Raw genomic sequence first — 22,066 nt, 5'->3', positions numbered from 1 at the left:
GTGTTAAGGTTTGGAGTCTCCAAAGACATTACTAGATTTTTGTATGTAGTGTCTATAACTCGAAAACTGTCCGTTCCTACTTCTAATTTCAGATATTAAAATGAGACCTTCCATCAACAGAGTGGAAATCGCAATATATCGGGGAACATGTGTCACTCACATAAGGATTTTTTTTAAGTTCTAGATTTACTAATGATAAGAAAATTTAACATGAGAATACATTGGATATTAATGAGAAAGGAAGAGCTGGGGTCTGTGCTAAGAGGCAGCTGAGGGGAGTGATATGCGTTTGATAACAGAAGGTATGTGTGAGGGGGAAGGAGCTCATATTGGTCTGTGGCACAGGGTGAGAGGAACCCTGTCCAGTGGATACAGTGGGTGGGCCTGTAGAAGGAAGCACCAGTCTGCAATGCTGGCCAGGTGAGGCTGTGAGGAGAACAGTGCATCCGTGTGAGTTACAGGGATCGAGGAGGCTAGCAGCTGGACAGTGGGGCAGGTGAGAGAGGCCACAGCTACAGAGTCACTTTCAGTAATGGGACTTCCAGAACTGTGCATGACATAGTGGAATCAAACATGGATGCATGAAAATACAGACAACCAGATGAGCATCCCTATGCAGAGCAGACCAGGCAACAACTTCTACAGTAGGTGACACCTGACAAATGTGCCTGCTTTGCGGAGGAGACCGGGAAGCAGACCCTGGAACAACCTCAGCGAAAAAGATTAAAATGTCCTCTGAAATTTGTGGAGTGTTTTCTGGTCATTTTGACATTATGCTCTTGCTAATACCTTTCATGAAATCCATTGGAAGCTCTGTCAGTAAATGTATTTATTAGGACTTTGAAATGTGGCATTGCTTCAGAAAAATTCACCTCTGCTTTTTCAGTCACACGCTTGAAGGAACAGAATACTTTAGCTCAGCCCCCCTTCCCAGGCTCAGGTCGCTTCATTTAACAGCAAAGAGCGTCTTTTTTCTTCACCGGATGTGCTGAAAATAAATCGTCTGCTGCCAGCAGTTTTAGAAGGTGTCCATTTGACTATTCCTATACCGCTCTTCACACTATCACAAGAGCAGGGAGGAGGAAAGAGAGGCTGAAGGAGGAAACAGCAGTGTGCAAGAGCAAAAAGGTGAGACCAGACAGGACAGAAGGAAGAAAGAAAAGAATGAATGGCTGAAAGAAAGATATATTTTGTACATAGCAGACAGATGGAAAGCAGAAAAGAGGGTGAACCCGTGGCTGTAAGTCCCAGACCCATCAAATCTTGTGCTTTACTTCCAGTTGTGCTCTTTGGATGTTCTTTTTGGCTGGGAGTGAGTTGTTTGTGTGTTTTCAATGGAAGCTTGGGAAGTTGGCGTGGGGGGGTCGTTTCTATAATAGTCTGTCCCCTCTTTCCATGGGTGACTGCTTGTTAGTACATCAAACATGCATAGTTAGATGGAAGCCCGGAGAGCGTAAGTGAGCGGCAGAGTCCCGGGTTGGTGTCTTCTCTCTTTACCATGTCTCGCTTGGCACCCTCAACCTACCACTGACACACATATTACCAGAAATAACGCCAGGCTTCACCTCCATGTTGCTCAGGAGGTGTCACGATAGCTAAACTTGAAAATATAAAACAGAACGAAAATCAGTACCATGCGACAAAACCTGGTTCATTCTATTACAGTCAGTCTAAATCCCTCGAAGATGCTGATCTTGTTGTCAACGCTGATTCTATAAAAGGGTTTATTGTCGCCTCCATTTTAAAAGTGATTGACTAGATGCTCATTAAGCTGTGACTTAGCAAGCACAATGACCTCTTAATCGATTTACTTAGCTGCATCATTTTAGCAGGCAATCAATCATATTTTGAATGCTTCGATAGTCCAGGGTATGCATCCTTTGCCGTAAACCTCTGTGAACTTCTACCTAGTAGTGGGACCGGAAACTGCTTCTTTCAAACCTGGTAATCTCTTAAAAAAAGCATGGCCTGCATAATGTGTGAATGATACTCCACTCTGCATTTTGTCCCCTCACACCCATCTTGGTGCCCATTTTCTATTGGTTGTTAATTAACATTCCATTGGAGGCATTCTAAAAAGTAAAAGGAGGACAGGGAATAAGAATAATATATGTATTAGGTGTGGGAAAGCCAGAACCACATCACAGTTACATTTTTCATATCCTAATTTCTAACTTGTGATGCAGAATAGCAAGCGTGGGCACTCTGGGAGATCAGTCTCAAGCCTTCCACCAATGTAACAGGTTTCAAAAGACTGCTTGGCTGAAATGAACATCCTTCCTGCCTTTTTAATCGGTTGGGTAATGCTTACAGGCGGCACATGCAGATGTCCATGTTGCTGCCTTAAAGATTTGCTTGACAAGAATGTGTCTAAGAATAGCTAGGAGTACTTGCCTAGCTGAGATCGAATGTGCTTTAAAGACCCCTGGAGTAAAAGCTCCACAGTCTTCTTAATAATGGGCGATGGGGGATACTGCTCATATAGTAACTCATGATTTAGAAACATGCTAGTAAGGGCAGTGAAGGATTTTCACCACAAATGATGAACAGGCTTTGAAAAGTCTATGGCTCCCCAATTAAATTAAAATTGATGTGTAGGTCTCCCTTGACTTCTTGTGTCTTCAGGGCCTCTCTAGCTCTGCTGCAAGCGAGGCATCATAAAGGAACTAGACGCGGATATTGGATTAGATAAAAACATAAATCTGTTAGAAAAATGAAGTGTCAACAAAATTATATCTGTGAAAAACAAGGTAAGGAATAGAGGCCTGGGGGTATTACTGACCCTCCTGAGAGGTAACTCCACTAAGAAGGAGGTTCGAGGGAAAGCTAATTGAACAGCTTTCTTTTGGCAAAAGAGATGTTCAATAGTAGCACCAAAACAAATTACGGTTCCGCAGGAGAGTAGGTCACTTAAAAGTATGCGACATCTAAGACTGTCAAAACTGCTGTGGTACCTCAGCCATAAATTGACATGCCTTATCTTGGGTGCTTTTATGCCCCATTGGCAAACTAGAAGTTCCTTAGGAATTTGTAAAACTGCCTCCTTAATTTAACGAACTGAAGGGCATCATTTTGTAAATTGTGAAGTTTAAGGGTTAACAGCTTCAAACACTTTCCAACTACAATACTCGGTTCCTAGTTCTTGCTTTGCAATATGGTTCAATGGCCCATTGCAGGGCATATAACGTTTATATTTGAACAAGAAAAAATAATGGAGTGAGTGGCTTATATTTAAGTTTTTACGTTTTAGCAATGAGAGATAGTGGTCTGAAATTTCCATCTAGGTCTTCCAGCTTAATTTCTATAAATGTTACTTATCCTATGTGATGTTGAAGATAATTTCCACAAATAGAAGCCGCACTTTAGATATGAGAGGAGAAACTGGTAAAGCAAAGAAGAAGCTAGTAGACCGATGGCCATTTCCGTGGCCCCTGAATGCTTTTCAAACATTACAACTCATCTGGAGTGGTACTTACAATGGTGCTGGGACCCGCTACAAGAGAGAGGGTGTTCAGAGCCTGATTTAAAGCAACAAGGCAAGCGAGTGCAGAGGATGGGAGCGCTGTAAGCATCACAGCACCCCTTGTTCCAGAGATCAATGCTCCAGAGATGTCTGTTCCACCTATTATCTAGCTTTTTATAACAACCACTGAACACCAATATTGAAATCCCCCTACGTTTTGGGAATTATACATTTTACAGAGTTTTTCACCGTCCACATTTTTCATTCCTTCAAGTTGATCAGCGACAAGTTGTGTGTTGATGTTCCGACCCTTCTCTTAAATGTTCATGACCAGCAGGCTGGGAAACGGGTACCAGAATTCCATTGCATTAAAATGTGCCATTATGTTGTCTGCATAGACAAAGTCCACGTCACCAGCACACTCAAAGTATTGGATGGGATGCTGTGTAATTCTTCTAACATAAAACCTGTCAATCTCTGGAGCATTTACTGGGAAGTTCGTCCTAAACTCACATAGTATGTGGCGACCTGGTCGGTCTGAAGTGACTGACTGACCAAAAAGGCCTCCTTTTATGAGACCTGAATACAAAGTCCACCATGATAGCGTCTGTGTATGTAATGAACCCTGAGACAAGTTGGACTAGACCTCTTCCATCGTCCGCCTTGAGTGGGGCCTGCCTTGATGCATGCAAGCATTAGAACGTAGGTGCGCCAAAAAGCAACATCATTGACATTTCATTTCTTGCTGAAAATTCAAGTAGGCCAACAATGTTTATGAAGACTAGAAAACGCTGGGTCTGGGCTGATGAATGTTGATGGAGGCATATAACGCATTCCTGCTTGTTCATTGTCTGGCAGCAGGCCAAAATAATATTAAGTTGTAGATTGAAATGTGAGCTTGAAGGTGATGAGTATCACCATCTGAAGACGGTACAAAGTTTGCTCTGCATGTATGGTTTGGCAGAGCTAAGCTTTCAGCTTCGATAGGCCGTGCCTTGGTGGGCATCATTCTAGAAGTAAGGTTGATTGCATTAGGGGCCTGCATTGTCAGTTTCCTTACGAATCAGAGGCAAAACATCACATTTAACAAAAAACGAACCAGATGAAGATTGTGGGTTAGATGGGGGACCTCAATCCACAGGGATGCAACCTGAGCTGTTGTAGTTATCTTGAAGGTGCCCAGAGTTGGAACTGGTTCATTGTGTGAAAGTTTAGAATTGGTCCTCATTATCCTGTCTTCTCTTCCGTGACAGAGCATGTAGCACCAAACCTGAGACGTTGGCCTGGCCCCAATTTTATGGTGCTTACATTCTTTAGCGTTAGTAGTACCTGTAACATATCTGGAGATGGATTCCAAATTTTAGAGGTGAGGACGAGATAAGGCAGTAGCGTTGAGGCAAACAAAGAACCTAATGTACCAAAGCGGTTTACACATCCTGAGTCTATGGCAAAATGTGTTAATATATATAGGTCTCAGGAGAAGCTACGCTAGCAACCAAGATGGCCGCTTAGGCTCCCGGCTCCGCCGACCTCCGTCTTTAGCGAGATGATCCTGTCATATATCCTGATCTTACGCCGACCTCCGTGCTGATGAACTGTCGCTGAGTCTGATGGTGCAATCCCGGGAACTTTATCGCCTTGATTGACGGAGTTGTAATGTGTTTTGAATTTCGGCCTAACCCAGCTTGTGAGCCGGGGCCTTGAGTATTGACCCAGCCGGACTACAGTTGAGCAACATCGGCCGTGGGACTCAGGCAGGGTCCGGTCTCTTGCAGTGGAGGTTATCCTCGCCGATTCTGATGGCGGTCATTTGGTCTGGTTGCTATTGAAGGAGTGTGACAAGATACGTCTATGGCTGTGGGGATGGGGGATCCCCGTCCCGAAGACCCGGTTAGCCGCCGCCGTGGACTGCTGGGTTGGGGTCCTCGCTCGCAGTAGCAGAAAGCAGATCGCTGCTGTTTAACCGAGAGGCCGCCCTCCATTGCCGTCCTGTCCGCTCTTGCCTATTCCCCCGGAGCGGCCCGGCTCTCCGGGGAGAACGATCATGTTTGAAATCGAGCAAGTGGAGATGGGTCGGACGAAGTGTGAGCCGTTGTTGAGGACCGTACTGGCCGCCATCGGGGCACTTCATTTACATCTGGAAGCCATTATCCACAAAATGATCGCTGGTGAAGTTGAAACTGGGCGTCTGAGTCCAGGCTCTGATCCATTGCAGGATCCAAAACGAACTGAGTTTCCCATGATGCACATAGTAACGGAGGATGAGGGCCCTGTGCAGGAAGCAGTAATGATGCCCTTGGTCAGTGTGCCAATAAATAATTGCGAACTTGGTGCTTCGAAAGGATTGTCGCAACCACCATTGCTATCGACTGAGGTAGATCCACTCGGTTCTCCACTCCCGGAGACTTCCATTGGTGACTATCGGATGGCAACAACATCTTTTCCTTCCCTGGCAGTTTTATTACGTTCACGGAGGAAACAACATCTGGACTTAATGTCGGTGAGGGAGAGGTTACGTGCGGCTGAGATTTGCAAGGACTTAACGTTTTTGACGTGTCCCAGACTGAACTTTATTGAACTCGATTCGCACTTTGAATCTTCTGTGACTACGGTGGTTCTACCGGATGGAGTTCGCATGAAAGATCGGAAGGGCCAAGGATGAGATTGACTGACTGGGTCTGATTTCGGGGCTTTAGAGGACACAGGATTTGCTACCGTTATGCTTGCGGGAGGTTGGGCGGTGTTTAAAACCTCCCCTGTTTTATTATGTCTATAATTTCTGATAGCTTTTTAGTTGCTACTGGGGTTGTTTGTTTCTGGCGGGGGGAAGGGAGACCGGGAGCCTGTATGAAACTCTCCTCCTCCACTTTTTCTACTTTTAGTACTTAGTTAGTTGGGGCGACAGGCACACTGCTAGTTGGGGTTAGGCGATAGCCATATGCAGGGGTGCAGGGTGGAGGGATGGGTTTATTGTTTTGTTTTTGCTTTCGTTTTTTATGGTTTCTTTCTTTTCACTCTCTCTTTCAGTTTCTCTTTAGTACGTAATATTGGCGAATTATCCTGATCTTGACTATATTCCAGTATCTGGTGACCATGCTTCTTTTACTATCCTGATTCTCCGGGTGGGCAGGTTCTGAGGGCTTGCGCCTAAATTGGGTGATAGATTGTAATGTTGCAAATCCTGCTTTGTAATCCCTAGCGTGGGCGTCTCAGCTATTCTTTTATTGCTCTGCGTTTATCCTGTTTTTGTACCTGTTCGCCTTATTATTATGTTCTAATGTATGGCACCCGGTATGTCTATTCCTTTACCTTGTTTTTAAAATTATAAAAAGATTATAAAAATATATATATATAGGTCTAACTGGATTATCCTTTTTATGATGCTCAGAAATCTGGAGCCCTGAACTAACAGGCACCGCATTAAAGTAAGTCAACCTCCTGCTCTCAGAAAATATATGCTTCCCAACATGAATAGGGCCAACTCACCTTTCATCTTTCTAGGGCGTTTAAACTGAGTGGTATCAAAATACTTAATAATTATATACCCGTTATTTAGAGTAATCCAAAACAGAAGAGGTTTGATTTAAAGTAGTAAACTAAACATTTTTTTATAATGGTAGGCTTAGTTGGCCTGCACACAAAAACGTATACATATACCTCTTGAAATCTCTGCTTGTAGCTGATGCAAACAACTCCTAAGGACATTTGGACACTTCACAAGAGTCAGGCCTTCTCCAAGGACATGCAAGCTGGTGCAGAGTTGGTTTTGTGTTGCCCGTTTTAACTGCCTATATGTTAAGTGTCATATTGTTTCTTTTATATTTCTGTATTATGAAAATATCATTAAAAATATATTATAAAAAAAAAAAAGGATAATGAGCCTAGGTTGCCCAGGATATTCCGCCCTGTCTGAAGCCCTAGCCAGTAGCAAACTCATCCAATTTCTTTGTAGGTGACATAAGGTAGTAGCAACTTACTTTTTTGCAGTGGCTACAGAACCTCAGCAGGGGAAGAAGAAAAAAATCATTTTAACTTAAAAATGTTCATGATCTCACCTTGTGCATCCCGAAAAGCAGCAAATAAATCAAGTCAAGGATCATGTTAGATTTGCACTCTGGAAGTCATATTGTGTTCCGGCCCGCATAACTAAAGGCAATGAGAGTGTTCAATGGTCTAGCATGAAAGCCTCCATCTTGAGAAGTGACTGAAGGAAAGATGACACCTCCAAGCTGTTGGAATGAAAATGTTTTCGTTATTCCTGCCATTGCATTATTCTATTTAAGTTAGCATTTGCGGCATCATTTTATGTTTGGCCTGCTTTCTCATCAAACGGCCTGTGCTGAATTTCTTTTTTTCTATGGTTGGGTTTTGCTTTGCTAATGAATACACTGTTCTTATTAGCGCATACCTTTCCCATTAGACAGAGTGGCCTTGGGTAGAAAATAGTGTGTACGCGGCCTCGGAATCAAAACCTATCCTTCTGTACTTCTTTGTTTAGCTGCATCTGCTTTGAAAATTCCATTATGGGCGTGCCTTCATTGGTTCTGATGTCAGTCCTCTCTGCAGCACCCCTAAGCGACTTGGCAGACGGGGCTCCGCTCGAGTGTATTTGAATAAACATATATTGGGTTTTGATTCTCTAATGTCTGACCAACTCTTCATTTGGTATGAAAGGCTGAGAGGTGGTCACGAGTTACCCGGGTGACCCAGAACAGGCCACTCCCTTCAAAGCTTTCAACAGATAAGAATGGATATTCCTGTAGGAATGGTGACTTCTCAGTCTCAGAATCTGATTGATCCTTGGGAGGCTCCATTCATGTTGGGTAGGGAAGCTGGTGCCGGCCAACGCTTTTTAGAAGCGCTTGAGGAACACAATGGGGTGTTTACTGTTCTTGATCAACGGCCTGTGCTCCACGACTTTAGCTTTTTTATCAAGGACTCTTGGCAGGCAAGAGTAAATACCTTTCTGAAGTACTCTTTTCTGTCGAAGGAGACAAGTGAGTAGAAAGACTCTGAGCCACAGCATACCCTGATTGCATTTGGTGTAAGTGGTCATGAGCTCTGGGTATCTTTGTTTGTCACCTGTGGATTACTGGTTGCATAGCATGGAGTCGGCTGGATTGCCTGCGGGATTTATGATCCCGGGGGCCACAGGCACCAAGAGCATTAGGGAAAAGGATTAGTAGAGTATTCGCCTGGCACCTGAGAGAGCAAGTAAAGCATAGGTGCATACAAGCTTTACCTTGAGGCTGATGACTTTGATAAATGTCTTTGGCAACTGCACCAGTATTAATATTCATGCAGGTGAATGTTGCTCCACCCAACGAATGACTGTTGTAAAATAGTAAATGTAGGCAAAAGGTGTATCCAATAACTACAGAGTTGAGAGTCAGGTGTTGATAAACATGCAATAAAGGAGGTTTGCAGAAAGTGCAGTCTCAATTGGATTACTCCCAGGAGCTCTTGCCTCTTCTGTACCAATCTGGTGTGATCTGCGATGCTCGTTGAACTGATTAAAAAAGGTGGTAGGGTCCAATTGATTCCATTTCCAGAAGACGCACTGCAGGACCTAGGGCTGATCCCGAGAAGGAGCAGGAGGTGCCCCAGAAAGTGTGGCACCCATCATGCCAAAAGTCGCAGGAGATACACTATTACCCTATGGAGCGGCTGGGATCTTCAAGCGGGGGGATGCAGTAGAAGAACCAGATGGTATGGGGTTCGCCCGCGGAGGATTTCAAAATGCTTACATGCGACCAGGCCTGCTTTTTCTGAAAGAAGCAGCTCCTGGTCTCATGAGAGGGTAGCAGTAAGTCTAAAAAACTGGAAAGGGGGAAGACCTGCTTGTGTTAAAATAGTACCACTGCTGTACTGAACCATAAAGTTTTACGAATGTGTCGGTAAAAAGAGAATCAGCTATTCAAGAAATTCGGGAAAATGTGAACTCTGCACTCTTGCAGATTTGATTTCTCAGTTACAGGTAATGGTAATGGCAGTAAGGGAGGGAGCAACACCATGAGACAGGAGAACCTGTTTAAGAGCCTACAAATATGAGAACGCAGGGCAGATCAGCGTCTGGTGCCCTTCAGTGGAGTTAGTTAGCCATGTTAGCTGCTTTGTCATTAAGAAAGGGGGATGTTTTGCTTTTGAAATGTATACATCAATATGTTGCAGGACGCGCGGGGGTCCTCAAAAGCGCGGGTCTGGGGGGAAATGCCCTCTCTGCCACCTCACCTCTGTTCGCCTCTTTCCCCTTCTGATGGGCCAGGAGGGAGCGCTCGCCTCATTCTTTGCAATTTCCCCATCCCTCGCTTGCATTTTTGTCAGAACTAATGATGTGAGACGAGGAAACAATGTGGTGGCGTTTAAGTCAATGTGAATCTACATACTTTTCAAAAGGAAAGAAAACAGCCTTACAGGGAATTGGAAGGTTAGAAGAGCTGGGAGAGAGGCTGTCCAGGGGCAGGGACCACCATGCGAGAGGATAGGAGTGGGACAGAACAGTCAGACATCAGGCCTCACGGCAGAGAGGGTCGAGGGGGGGGGGGAGGATAAAGGGAGAGGGTATTAAAAAAGAGAGGCCTCACAGGGGCAGGTGGCCTCGCAGGAACAGTTGGCTCCTACCCTGCAGGGAGTCTCCAGCCCTTCAGAGGGCCCCATTTTGTCCAGTGTCACTAAATGTCTGTGGAATACAGGGTATTCAGGCCCCCACCCCTTCGTCACATGCTTTAGGGGGGGTGCATTGTTCTGGGTTACGCCACTGCGCAGGGGTGGGGGTGTAGCATATGGCCTACGTGTTAAAAGAGTGAGAACATAGTTCATTGGCGTTGTGGCTCCTCGAGCATGCGCAGAGGCGCCCTCCGCGTCTTCTTCCGTTTTGGAAATTAATGTAATGTGTGCAGCTCTTGCTTTTTAGGTCTCTCTGAGCCATTGCGTTAGCACTTCTCTGGCAAGATATTAAGTAAGGGTCTCTCAAAAGTGCTCCCAAAACAGGCGGATTAGGTACAGTGCATGTACGCCGGGCGCGCGCACCATCTGTCTGCCTGCTGATCACTTTCGAGGCCGCTTTGATGTTCTCAGTGAGTCGCGCGGCCACTGAGAACATCAATGCGGCCGCGAAAGTGATCACCATTTGCCATCCGAAGCCCTCACTTTACTGCTTTGCTTGTTTCTAATTCCTTGTAAAAGCATGTCTGTGTTGGGCACGATGCTTTTCGACCTTTTTAAAAAAATTCCTTGTTATTCTCGTAGTCCCAGCATGCGCTGCTGGAAATTCCTTCTTTAGTCGCACCTTGCAAGTTTGTTCCCAGATGTTCACTTGTCTATGTCATGAGGTAGTATCTAGCAAATTCCATATTGTGCTGTAAACACTCTGAACAGTCAGTCCTAATTTATACCCTTCAACAACACTGAAAGTGAATGCTTTGTCGGCCGTGTGTCCCAGCTTGCCCCGCAATTAGGGAACGCAAACTCAGAATGAACACTGTGTTAAGGAGCTTAGAGATACCCATGCACCTCTGCTTTGTTTGCATTGTGTTCAGACCACTCCAACAACCAGCCAGTCACTTTGAGTAAATATATTTAGAAAATCTCTACCGAGAGGAACGCTGCCAGCCTTGCCATGGCATTTTTAGGCATTTGGAACCCGTAGTTCTTAAAATGGAATACAAACAAGTAAGGAGATTTAATCCTGAGCAAAACAAAGACCGCCTGCCTTATGGACTGTCTTGATTCTTCCTAAGACATGGCTGCCCTCTGAGGGCAGGGGCAGAGAAAGACACCAGCCACGGAGAGTCGCCCCCGCAAAGCAATCCAGCGAACGGGGAGAGGGAGAAGGGGAGTTAAGAGGAGAGGGGCAGCAGGGGATGTATCATATTAGTAAAGAAGTATTAGGTATCTTGGGCAAAATTATAAATCCAGACACAAAAATGGGAGTTAGTACACCAACGAGACAGAGTTAAATCCAACAGTATTAGTACAGTTTTTTTAGTCATAATAATCGGTAGAGAATATTGTCGAAAGACTCGGTTGTGAGAGATGGTGGCATGCAAATGACACTGTCACCAGCAGCATGCAAGGGGCGGTGGGGGGGAGGGCTGAGGGGTCATGCGTGTGCCCTCTGGGATGGGAAGGGAAGGGAAGGGAAGGGAAGAGTTGCCACAAATGTTAGTGCGCGGGACAATGAAGCGACCGCATGCCACCCAAGACACAAAGATAATAAGGAAGGTAGGGACCTTTTAAAAAAGATGAAAAATAGTTCATATGTGCTTCGTCTAATGGGAGCAAACTCTGTTGAACTGGATCTGGGCAGACGGTTTCTGGTTGGTGGCGGCAGTTGCAGTGCCAGATCTTCTCTTGTTGGGGCGGATCCTCTGAGTAGTAGACAGAACTTGATGATTGGTTGAATGCTGTTGACTAAGTTGGAACTGGCGCACACCACGCAAGAGCAGAAAGATGGCCCTGGCAGTTTCTTAGCTCACTTTGTGTATCAGCAGTGACACACACACCAATGGCTGAAGAATGAAACATGCTGCAGTCCAGGTTTTCTTCTGAGCTAAGGAGACCTACACCGGACCTCCTAGTCTCACAACTATTCTCAAAGTGGTAGCCACAAATACTCCAGTACTGAACCACATAAGCTGAACATTGAAGAATGTCTTGACCACTTTAGTTTGAGGTCAGGTGTACTTCTTCATAATCTCGACTAATATAGTAAAGAGGCCGAGTGAGATGGAGATTAGAGTCTGCACAAACTTTTCCTTTATCCTTTGCATAAACAAGAGGCACTTCCATTACTGCATCACGAGCTGGACATTTTGCATAGACCAAGCCATAATCAGAATGATCTGCTGGAATGTGACTGTGGACAGCAGAGGTCTGTAGGAGCCCTGAGCAGTGCTTGGACGCTCTCCAGGAATTGCTACGACAGTAAGGAGGAGAGTGAATGTGAATCACTCTACAGGTGGGACATAATTCAGGTGCACCTGGTAATGAGATTAAAGACGTGTGCCTTAAGGATAAATATTTGTGCTCTTCTGATAGGAAAGTGAACAGGTGCTGGCGCTGAATGAGTAACTGGTGGCTGATCTACTGATCTGGTAACATTCTTATCATAGAGTCAACCAGTTCTAGGCTGTTCATGGTTTTGTAAATTGTGAATGATGACTAAGCTTTAAAGGAAAGAAAGTCCTTGTGGAACACAGATATAATATGCACCAGGGTCAGACTGGCCTAGAGGGCAATCTGGTTGTGCCCGAAAGGCTGTCCTGAAATATCAGTGTGCAGGCCAGTATATCGGCTGTTTATGGTCCTCTATTTTTGTCTGTTGGGACGTCTTTCCTCTAGTGGTACCACAAACATGGCCTGCAGCAAGCCCAAATGCATGAATGTACCCATATCTTGCAAAACACATGATACAGCTTGTGTTTACAAGTTCAAACCACCCTGATATACCAACCTCGGGCCACTTTTTTTAGGTACCTAATTTGCCGATGGAGGGGGGGGGGGGGGGGGGCACTTTTATTTTAGTGCTTAGGCTTGTTTTCTGTTCCAGTCCGGCACTGCTGTGCACTCTAAAGGCATCAGAGATCTTTTGAAACATTCTTTGATGAAAATGTAATTAGATCAGAACTACATATATAGGTAAATAAATTAAGAAGAAGTGGTTTCCATGATGGTGCAAAAGCGATTAAGGTTTTGCCAGAACGTGCTGTGGAAATAAGGTTAGAACATTTTTGGGGAAATATTGGGTTTTGCGTTAGATCATGGGCTGCTTTATGGTTCCGTGTTATGCCATGGAAAGAATGCCTAAAGTTTTGCAGCTTGCACACGCTCAGAGGAATTGCTGCGTAAATCAGAGGGCTTTACGAGTGTACTTGAAGAGTACCTGAAGGTCAGCAGATGGAAAGCCCAGTATAGTGACCGCCTTGAGTAGATTTTACCTGGGGACGCCTGTCACAGGGATATTGAGGGTAGTCAGATAGCCCACAGTCCACCAGAATCTGACACAATGCTGCCACAGGCACAATAATCTTGTCTGCATACTGGAATATACCAGTGATCATGCCCCAGCCTGAGGGGAAGTAGCACGTCTCACCTTATCAGCATTCAAGAAGAGAGCTCCTCATCTTCTCAAGTGATCAGCACACTACTTCGTGCATTTGTGAAATATATTTTCTGTAAAACTAGGCTGATCCTTACATTGCCGAAAGTTAGAGAACAACACCCTATATTTAAAAAAAGCCTTAGTGAGTAGAGGTAGAAGGGCACCCCACATGGTTGATACCCAACAATGGGCAGGACTATGTCACATATTCTCACTGTCTTCTGGATCACCTTTGCACATTATGTTGGCAAAGTTCCATAAAGTACTCCCTTCCTATCCCAGCGGGCAATATCAGGCAAACTGAGCACAAATAATTTGGTTCCACGTAATCTGAGAGGGCTCGGAGGCTCCTTTGGTGACTTCGGATACCACCATCAGCCCTATTGCGAATGCCACCTTCATCCCTTCTCTGGTAACATCATGTTTGGAATATTCTCACTTTGTATTCCAGGATACTGGCGCCAAATGATTTGTACATGTGTGCTATTTCCACTTTTGATAAGCCTTTAGATGCTCTTGATTTTCTTCATTAATTGTAATCTCCATTCAAAGAACATTAGGAAGAGATAGTGTGGCAAACACCATGATTCTTATCTGCATCATTAAAAGACACATTTCCGGAGTCTTTTTTTTTCATTACCCATAACTATTCTAACTAAAACTGAAATGTGAAACATACAATTCTGCACCTTTAAATTTCCTTGCAACTCTGGCAAATGTGTCAATGGTTTCATGATGGGTAATCGCTTGTCACAGCAAGGGTGTTGCGGTTTTACTGAAAGAGGGACATTCCACTATTAATGCAGTCACTGTGACATTACATTTCTGTAAGATGAAAAAAGAGTCAAGTCACTGTTCACATAGATTCACTGGAAGATAGTGTTCCACATGTCTTCTGAGAAAAGGCCAACAAGGTTTGCTCTTATGTGCATAAGCATTTTCGACATTGCTGTAAGGTGGGCATGCAGCGTTTCATATGCCCTGCCCCACACAATCCTGGGTACAGAGTCTGAAAGCTACAGACTTATTACGCATGAGGCACGTTTTATGCACATTGGTATTGGTGAGAATTAGAAGACCGACCCCTTGTCACTAGTCCACATCACACAACATGTATCTTGTTGGCCTGGAAACATTAACAGCAGATTGTACTATGATTTTGAGATTTTGTATGTCCAGGAGAGTTCTTTCTCAGTGTTATTTGGTCATATTTCTGTTTTCCAGATTCATAATTTCCTTGACTGACTCATCCTACTTTAATTTAGGATCCAGGGATATCCAATGGCTGGCTATGAAGTCCCACATCACCAGAGTCCACTGGGGAGATGTACTCACATTTCCCTAGATGTTTAGGGTTTTATGGTACCCATGAGATAAAACTTCGAGTATGGGAAAGAAGATCTAATGCACGTTACCTGCTGCTAAGGTGGGAGTATCTCTGCCTAGTTGCCACCAGTGCTGTATGTTTAAAATAATAAGTGCTGGTGCCTAAAGTTTAGTTTCGACGACACGTTCCCTAAGTATCTGCAGAAACAAATTGCTGGAAGAACTGGAACCTTTCACACATAAGATGCCAGGATCATGATACTGTGCTAGTTTTCAACACAGTGGTTATCGCTTGCATAAAGCTGTTACTGGGATATGAACAGACAGGTGGAATTGTTGACAGGTTTGCCCTGGAACCAAACAGATGATGATAAATTGTTTTGGCACCTCCTGTGGAAAGTAATAACACATCGGCTGTAGATAGAAGAGCTATTACCTTTCACAGCTCTTGACAGGATCATGAACCTCCACACATAGATGCTGACCTCACAAAGGTAGTGATTGAAGAATAGCTACTTCCCACCGTTGTTACCAAAATGTTATCCGCCCCTTGTGTGGTTCATGGAATGGTCTTATTTATTAATGGTTGTTACATTACAGTGAAGCTTCTGGTCACGTGGCAATGCTACACAATTGGACCTCTGGTGAGCACATTTGGGGGATATAAGTTGGCGCTGTCTCTAATTCTTCATAAAGCAGGTAACTATTGGTTCAGTTGAGTCTTTGTATCCATGGGCTGAGGACTAGCCCGTTAGGAGAATTGCAGGCCATATATTTCAAACAGTAGGAGGATAGGGCATCATGACGTAATGAGAAAGTGGTTTTCAGTTCCAATATGCACTGTACTCCAAATGGCCCTACAATGCTCCCATTAGAGAAGAGACATATGCACAGCGGTGTGCAGAGGTGTTAGAGGTGTGAGGAGAGAGGGCAAAGGGGTGTATCACACCAGAAAGAGAATATTTGAACTGCAAACTTGTTAATGGGAGACAGCAAGGACATTCCCGGTATACCCCCCTTCATGCCATGCGATAGAATGGAGGGCTGTGGCAGGTCTTCAATGGGAACAGCTCCAATGGCAGTAAGGGTGGTCCAAGATTGACATGGGCAGGCCGCATTCTACCAGTACAGGGATGTTTTGGGAAATGTTTCGGCTTGATATGGAGGCTCCTGACCATCGTTGAATGGCTTGAGTGAAGTTGGCATAATGTGACTCATATGACTTGTGAAACTGCCCATTTTGATGCGGAAACCTCTTGACAAGCAGCTAAAGCACTCCATTGCGTGTCAGACCACAAGTGAAGAGACGAGAATAGTTTAGCCTGAAATCTATTTGTGATGGGTAGACCATGAAGTCATATCATAAAGAAGGAGCTCGTTCCGAAAGTGAGGCTTGCGTTGGAACCTCTTCTCATTCATTAACATACAGGAAAAATAAGCCAATTTTCAGTAGAAATTGTTCTATTCAGTACATCTTCATGTCTTCTCTGTATGTTGGAATATCAAAATATACAAAGTTATTTCTTTAAGATGTCTGTTTGGTGGATCACGTAAATAAGCAAAGACCTTTCATTGTAAGCGAAATACATGGCCAGATTTTACCCTCTGACCCTGCCCATGCCAAATCTGTGTAACTAAGCTGACTGCCAATGGATGGAAAGGGCCATTTCCAAGGACCTCCACTCAGAGCAGACAAAATGACACAAAGCCGCGTCATGGGGAGGGGGGTGTTGTTTTCCATGGATTTTTGGGGAACCAAAAGCAAAAGAATTGAAAAAAACGAACAAAGAAGAAATCCAAGACGATGGTGAGACTGCTAAACCCATTCAAGGGGTGGATACCTCTTCTATTGGGTTGTTTTGTTATTTTTTTGTCAAATTAAAATAGAACTCAAAAAAGTAATAAAAAATATACAAAATGTAATTTTAATTTCAGAAAAAAACATATAACGGGGAAGTTGAAAAGAGGGGAAAAACCCACGGTAAACCGTACGAGAAGGACAATTAGAGTGATATCTACCAGATAATGCAGTTTGTTTACCATAGCGTGTCCAATGCCTGCGTGCTTCACAGAGATAAAAAAACCAAAACAAGAGCGAAGAAGAAAAAGGGAAAAAAGAACAAAAAGAGGAAGAGAGGTAAAGGGGAAGAAAAAAAGGAGAAACTTGAGAAACTGGGAAAGGGATTTTGGTGGGACAGAAAAAAATGTTGTACGGTGTGGGCGACTTGGTGAGGAGAACGTGCCCCTCTGCTTCCAGTTAATGCTCTCAGGATCAAGATTTAGTAATTTTTTTCCATGTAAAAAAGTAAATGAATAACCAGGTTATTTTGTTAGTAGAAAAGAAAAGTTAAACTGTTAAACTGAATTAAGGGAGAAAAACAAAACTCATAGCTATGAACACATTCCAGTGGATGAAATTTTGTTAGTCGGGTTATTTGTTTTGGAGTGTATTTTCTTTTTTATGAGTGGTCCATCCAGGCAAGTGAAGCCCCTCTATTCTCCTCCAGAACGGAAACATTTGTTTTCATTGGCCCATCTTGTGCATCAAGAGAGCAAATACTCAACAAAATCTGCGGAAAGAAATTTTGCAGAGATCCTCTCAGGCCAAATCACTAACCATAGTGGAGGAGGGCACTCAATTTTTCCCCAAAGTGCATTACATATGGAAATACATCATCAGAAAATGTGATGTGCTAATCAACCATATTTATTGAACCGACAGTATAGATTTCAAGATGGGGAGTTCAGTTTTCCTCTGATAATAATATACAGCAATTGGGGACTGGTAGAGATAAACTACACAAAATATAAAATTACCATAGGATATTCAATAATCGGGATACCAAGGGGTAAAATTATCATATTTTATTGAATTGAACAACCATGGTGATAAAAGTCGCCTTGTGGGACCATGGTACCACCGCATGCTCTGAGATCTTCAACACAAATATCAGAGAGGCTTATTTCCCTGGATGGACCATTTACATTTTTGTACCCACAAATCAAGTTAGTAACACAACACACAAAGTCATCAACAAAATCTCAGCGTAGAGAAGAGGGAGGAAATGCAGAGTGCAGGGCACTATAAACATCAGTAGCTTCCTCCAGCTGAACTGTGGCTGAATCAGGGACCAGTTGGGCAAAAGAGCGCTAGCATTAGGGGAAGTCTCAAGACCTCACGTTGTAACACCCTCCCTTTGTACCCCATCTCTCACAAGGTTTTCATGGAAATTGGTGCACTTGCACTAGAACACGTGTGCTTTGAAGTCCAAGTGAGTGCAGAAGGGCGAGTTGTTGTTGCTCGAGAGAGGGAGCCCTTTCAGTTTAAAGAGGGTTGCTGACGAGAACTTCAAGAATCATCTAACAAAACTCCAGCAGGGCTTTTTGGAATACTAATCATGGTGAGTTCAGGAGACAGCTCAAGTGAATGCGCAAGAATCACAACTTTTAGGAGAAAAAAACAGGAAAAAGATTTGCCTGCCAAGTGCCACTGTTTGCCTCATCGGTCTGTCCACGGAGCCGAGTGCTAGGGATGCTTTCTGACACACTAAACCAATAACAACAATTCCCTTCTGCCCCTGATCCAGCAATATTTTATCTATCTACCAAATAAAGCCGGTCATCATGAACTTGTGGGATGGATTTTTGTCCAGTGAAGCCTCTAAAGGGATTCCAACAACTTTTCTAAAGTACAAATATGCAGGCGTAGCTTCAGGGTAACATGACAGGACAGCCATCTTCACCTGAGCGGTACGATTTTTGGAAACTTGTGCAACCTCTAATACTGAGTCATCCCTCTCTTCAATTGGACTTTTTCTTATCTACATGGGGACCATTTCCAAAACGAACCCTTCTTTTTCAATAATATCAGGGGATGCACTGAAGTAGAATTAAGGGCACACTCTAATTTACTGGGCTCTCGCGCGCTATCAACTTTAAAAAAAAATAAGTTCATCCTTTTGTCAAGCTTTTATATTGGCATACAATGGTACTGCAGCATAAGTGCCACTTTTTATCCGTAATTAGAGTTGCACAATATTACATCAATTTAGGACTTTTTTTCAGATGTCAGTTTTGTGATTTTGACAATGTTGACTATATTTTTAAACTCCATTTTTTATAGGACCTCCTCACCCATCAAACGTTTTTTTATGGAAAGATTCTATTGTACCAACTTTTTTTTGCAGAAGTCTTTGCTTTCAAGCAAAATTGTGTCTAGTCCACATATGCAGCAAGGTCATTTAAGTATGAAGATGAGTAGTGCACACAACTCAGCCACTGAAATGTAAATGCCATATGGCGTATCAGAATTAATAACAAACTGTGAACTTCAGGTTTTTGTGGTCAAATGCCTTCAAATTCTCGAAGAGAAATCCTCTTCTGTGTGTAAAACCAATCCACAATATCAACGAAGCATTGCAAACGAAGTGGTGACATTTCTGTATTCTACTATTCTTGTCTGTTATTAACAAATATGTTGGGGCAAACATGTATCACAGCAGGTACACCACCAGCTTTGTGGCCATCCTGAATTTCACAAGAATGGACACAGACTACGCAGAAAACCAAATTGAACGCCACACAGTGCCTCTGCTACACCTACACTCCCCAATGGAGTGGGTCATTGGATGACTTCTATCTCAAAACGGCAGCAACCCTGTAATCCCGTTATGTCGTCTCCATAATGGCTGAATAACACCCTCGGACTCAAGAATCATAAACTTCCTGCTGAAAAAGGCGCCACGCCAACAGTGAGGAAAGGTTTCCTCTTCAGGTGGAAGCTTCTTTTATGAATCACAAGTCAATCAGAGAAACCAACCCCTCGTGTCCACCAAAAAATGCTGAGTGTGAGAAGGCATGAAACAACCAGAAACTCACACGACAGTGTTACCACAACCAGCAAGACGCATCACCTGCATACAAACAGTCAGGGCTCAGTCAAAGAATCTTCCACAACCCACTCGCACCCATAGAAGGGAAACAGACACAACCAACAAGGAATAAAGCAAAAAGTCAGCGTGGCTCTTTTGTCACAGTTATTGTTTTGTGTCAGCATGAATTTTTTTAAATAAATGCCTCACTGACAAGCATTAGCAAAGCCAACAGGTCTCGCCTTTGTGACCTATTGGCTTTGCCAATTGTTGTTGGCCACGCTGAACAACATATCTGATGCTGTGCAGCATGACTAAAGTAAAGCAAAAGAAAACGTTTACCCAGCCGCCCATGTCATTTTGTAGGCAAGCACGTCATGCATGCATGCCCTTATAAAATCACACAACTGTTTTCTTTTTTTGTTGTCATTGATCGGAGTTTGATCTTAACAAAAAACAAAACATGCAAAAAAATATTTTTTTTTGTGGAGAGGTGACGTGGAAGCAATAGGTGCAGAAGCAATGGGAGGTGTGGGGGCGGGGGTTGGAAGCAACACTGGGGAGGGTAGTGCCACAGAAGAAACATGGAGAGAGTTTTTTGGGACATTGAAAAAACACAGAAAGGGTGGAGGGATGCAGAAGATATGGAAGCAACATAGGGAGGGCTGGAGGACAAGGACACAACACCGGGAGGGCAGATGCAAAACGCAGCTGCGGCCCGTGAAGGTAAGAGCGATGTGGCGGTGGGGCTGGGTGGGGGGGGGGCATTTTGACAGATGACAAAGGAAAATTAAAATGATTTATTTAATTTTCCCAATGTCATCGTCCCTCAAAATCCCCCCTCCTTCCCCCCCCCCCCCCCCCCTCCCCCCCACAGGCCCACTGCTCTTACCTGCATGGGTCGCGGTTTGCAACACAAGAAGCACATGCTTGAGCGTAACATCTATAGGGCTGGAAGAAGCATGTGAAAACAGGCAGCAGCATGAAGGGGAGAGAAGCAAATGAGATGGCTCAAAAACACATGCACTCTCTGAGTGCTTACGCCAGAAGAAAAATTAGTTCCCTGATATCAAGCACAGTCACATGGTAACGAGGCAATGCTCCATGAAAGGGAGTAACACAAGATTGACAATCTGGGACGTGAATAAGAAGCGGGTACATCAGAGTGACAAGGACAGCCAGCCAATGGAAGGCCATGGGCGGGCTCAAAGCCCCTCTATGTTCATGCTAAACCACAATATGCCTCGAAACAGACAAGGCATACGCTGACCAATAGGCTCCACCTAGAAATGACTTTGCCTGCCTGCATTTCGGAGTGAACGGGTATATTTGTGTTTCCATGAATGAACAATGATACAATGTAATGTACTTATGTGTGCATGGGTGTATTTGTGGGCCTTTGGTAGCAGGCGGAGTGTTTTCCTTTCCACTGGCACGTGCTTCTGTTTACAGTCGCTCTCATACGAGCATTAAAGTTCAGCTTATCTATGTGTGAGTGGGTCTCCAAACCGGTCCTGGAGGGCCGGATCCATGCCAGATTTTTAAAATAACTACATGTATCTCAATGGGGATATCCAAAAAATCTGGCATGGATCCGGCCCTCCAGGACCGGTTTGGAGACACTAAATTGGTTGAATTAGTGTGCCACCGTGCTTGTGTCTGTTTGCATGTTCATTTGTGGCAGTTGTAGTCATTCATTCATTTAAAATGATGATACATATATGAATTTATTATGTGTGTATGTACATGTGTGTAGTCTTGCACGTCTTGCTCTGTGTGCTTGTGTATGTGTTGTACACGGAGCCTGCTTTTTCAGCATTACTATGGCACTCATCAGTGGTACCAAATGGCTGGCGGCAGACACAGAGTAAAGGCCTATCTTTTTCTTACTGGAGGTTTAACAAAACAACACCAATTTATGATATGACTTCACCTAAAAAATTCCACAAAATATCTTCACAGACTTTTAACAAACAAATTACTTTTCGATGTCTACTAGAGTGGCTTTCCTGTGATTTCAGCTGGAATGTCTGCAGGCGAAAGAAAGATGAAATAAAGAAATACGTTCATAAAGATAAAAGTTTAAAAATAACTTTCGAATACCCAGCACCACTATGATAGCCTTTCAAAGGAAATCCTCTTTCCCCATCCCATTGCTTGGCACCAATGTCTAAAGCTACTGTCAAAGGGCATTCGTTTTTGCACCCCAACCGATTTGTGGCTTTATCCTAGTTTTGTTTTGTGACAGATGTACAAACCATTTGAAGAACAAAACCACTGTTCACACTGTGTTCCAACACCTAC

The 22,066-nt window shown here is 43.9% G+C and overlaps 1 protein-coding gene across 1 annotated transcript in view; it reads right to left on the bottom strand.

The window, feature by feature from the left end:
• The window catches only part of LOC147692232 (neurexin-2-like), a 1,848,214-nt gene that overhangs the window by 622,542 nt on the left and 1,203,606 nt on the right, over positions 1-22,066 (bottom strand). The window contains exon 7 of the mRNA XM_086939513.1: positions 16,932-16,955. Coding sequence (XP_086795639.1) covers positions 16,932-16,955 — 24 coding nt within the window. The remainder of the gene's footprint in view (positions 1-16,931; positions 16,956-22,066) is intronic.

The sequence above is a fragment of the Lissotriton vulgaris genome, chromosome 9, assembly GCF_964263255.1.
Source record: "Lissotriton vulgaris chromosome 9, aLisVul1.2, whole genome shotgun sequence".
Lineage (NCBI taxonomy): Eukaryota > Metazoa > Chordata > Amphibia > Caudata > Salamandridae > Lissotriton > Lissotriton vulgaris.
The sequence above is the reverse complement of the archived record's forward strand: the minus strand, read 5'-3'. Positions and strand labels throughout refer to the sequence as shown.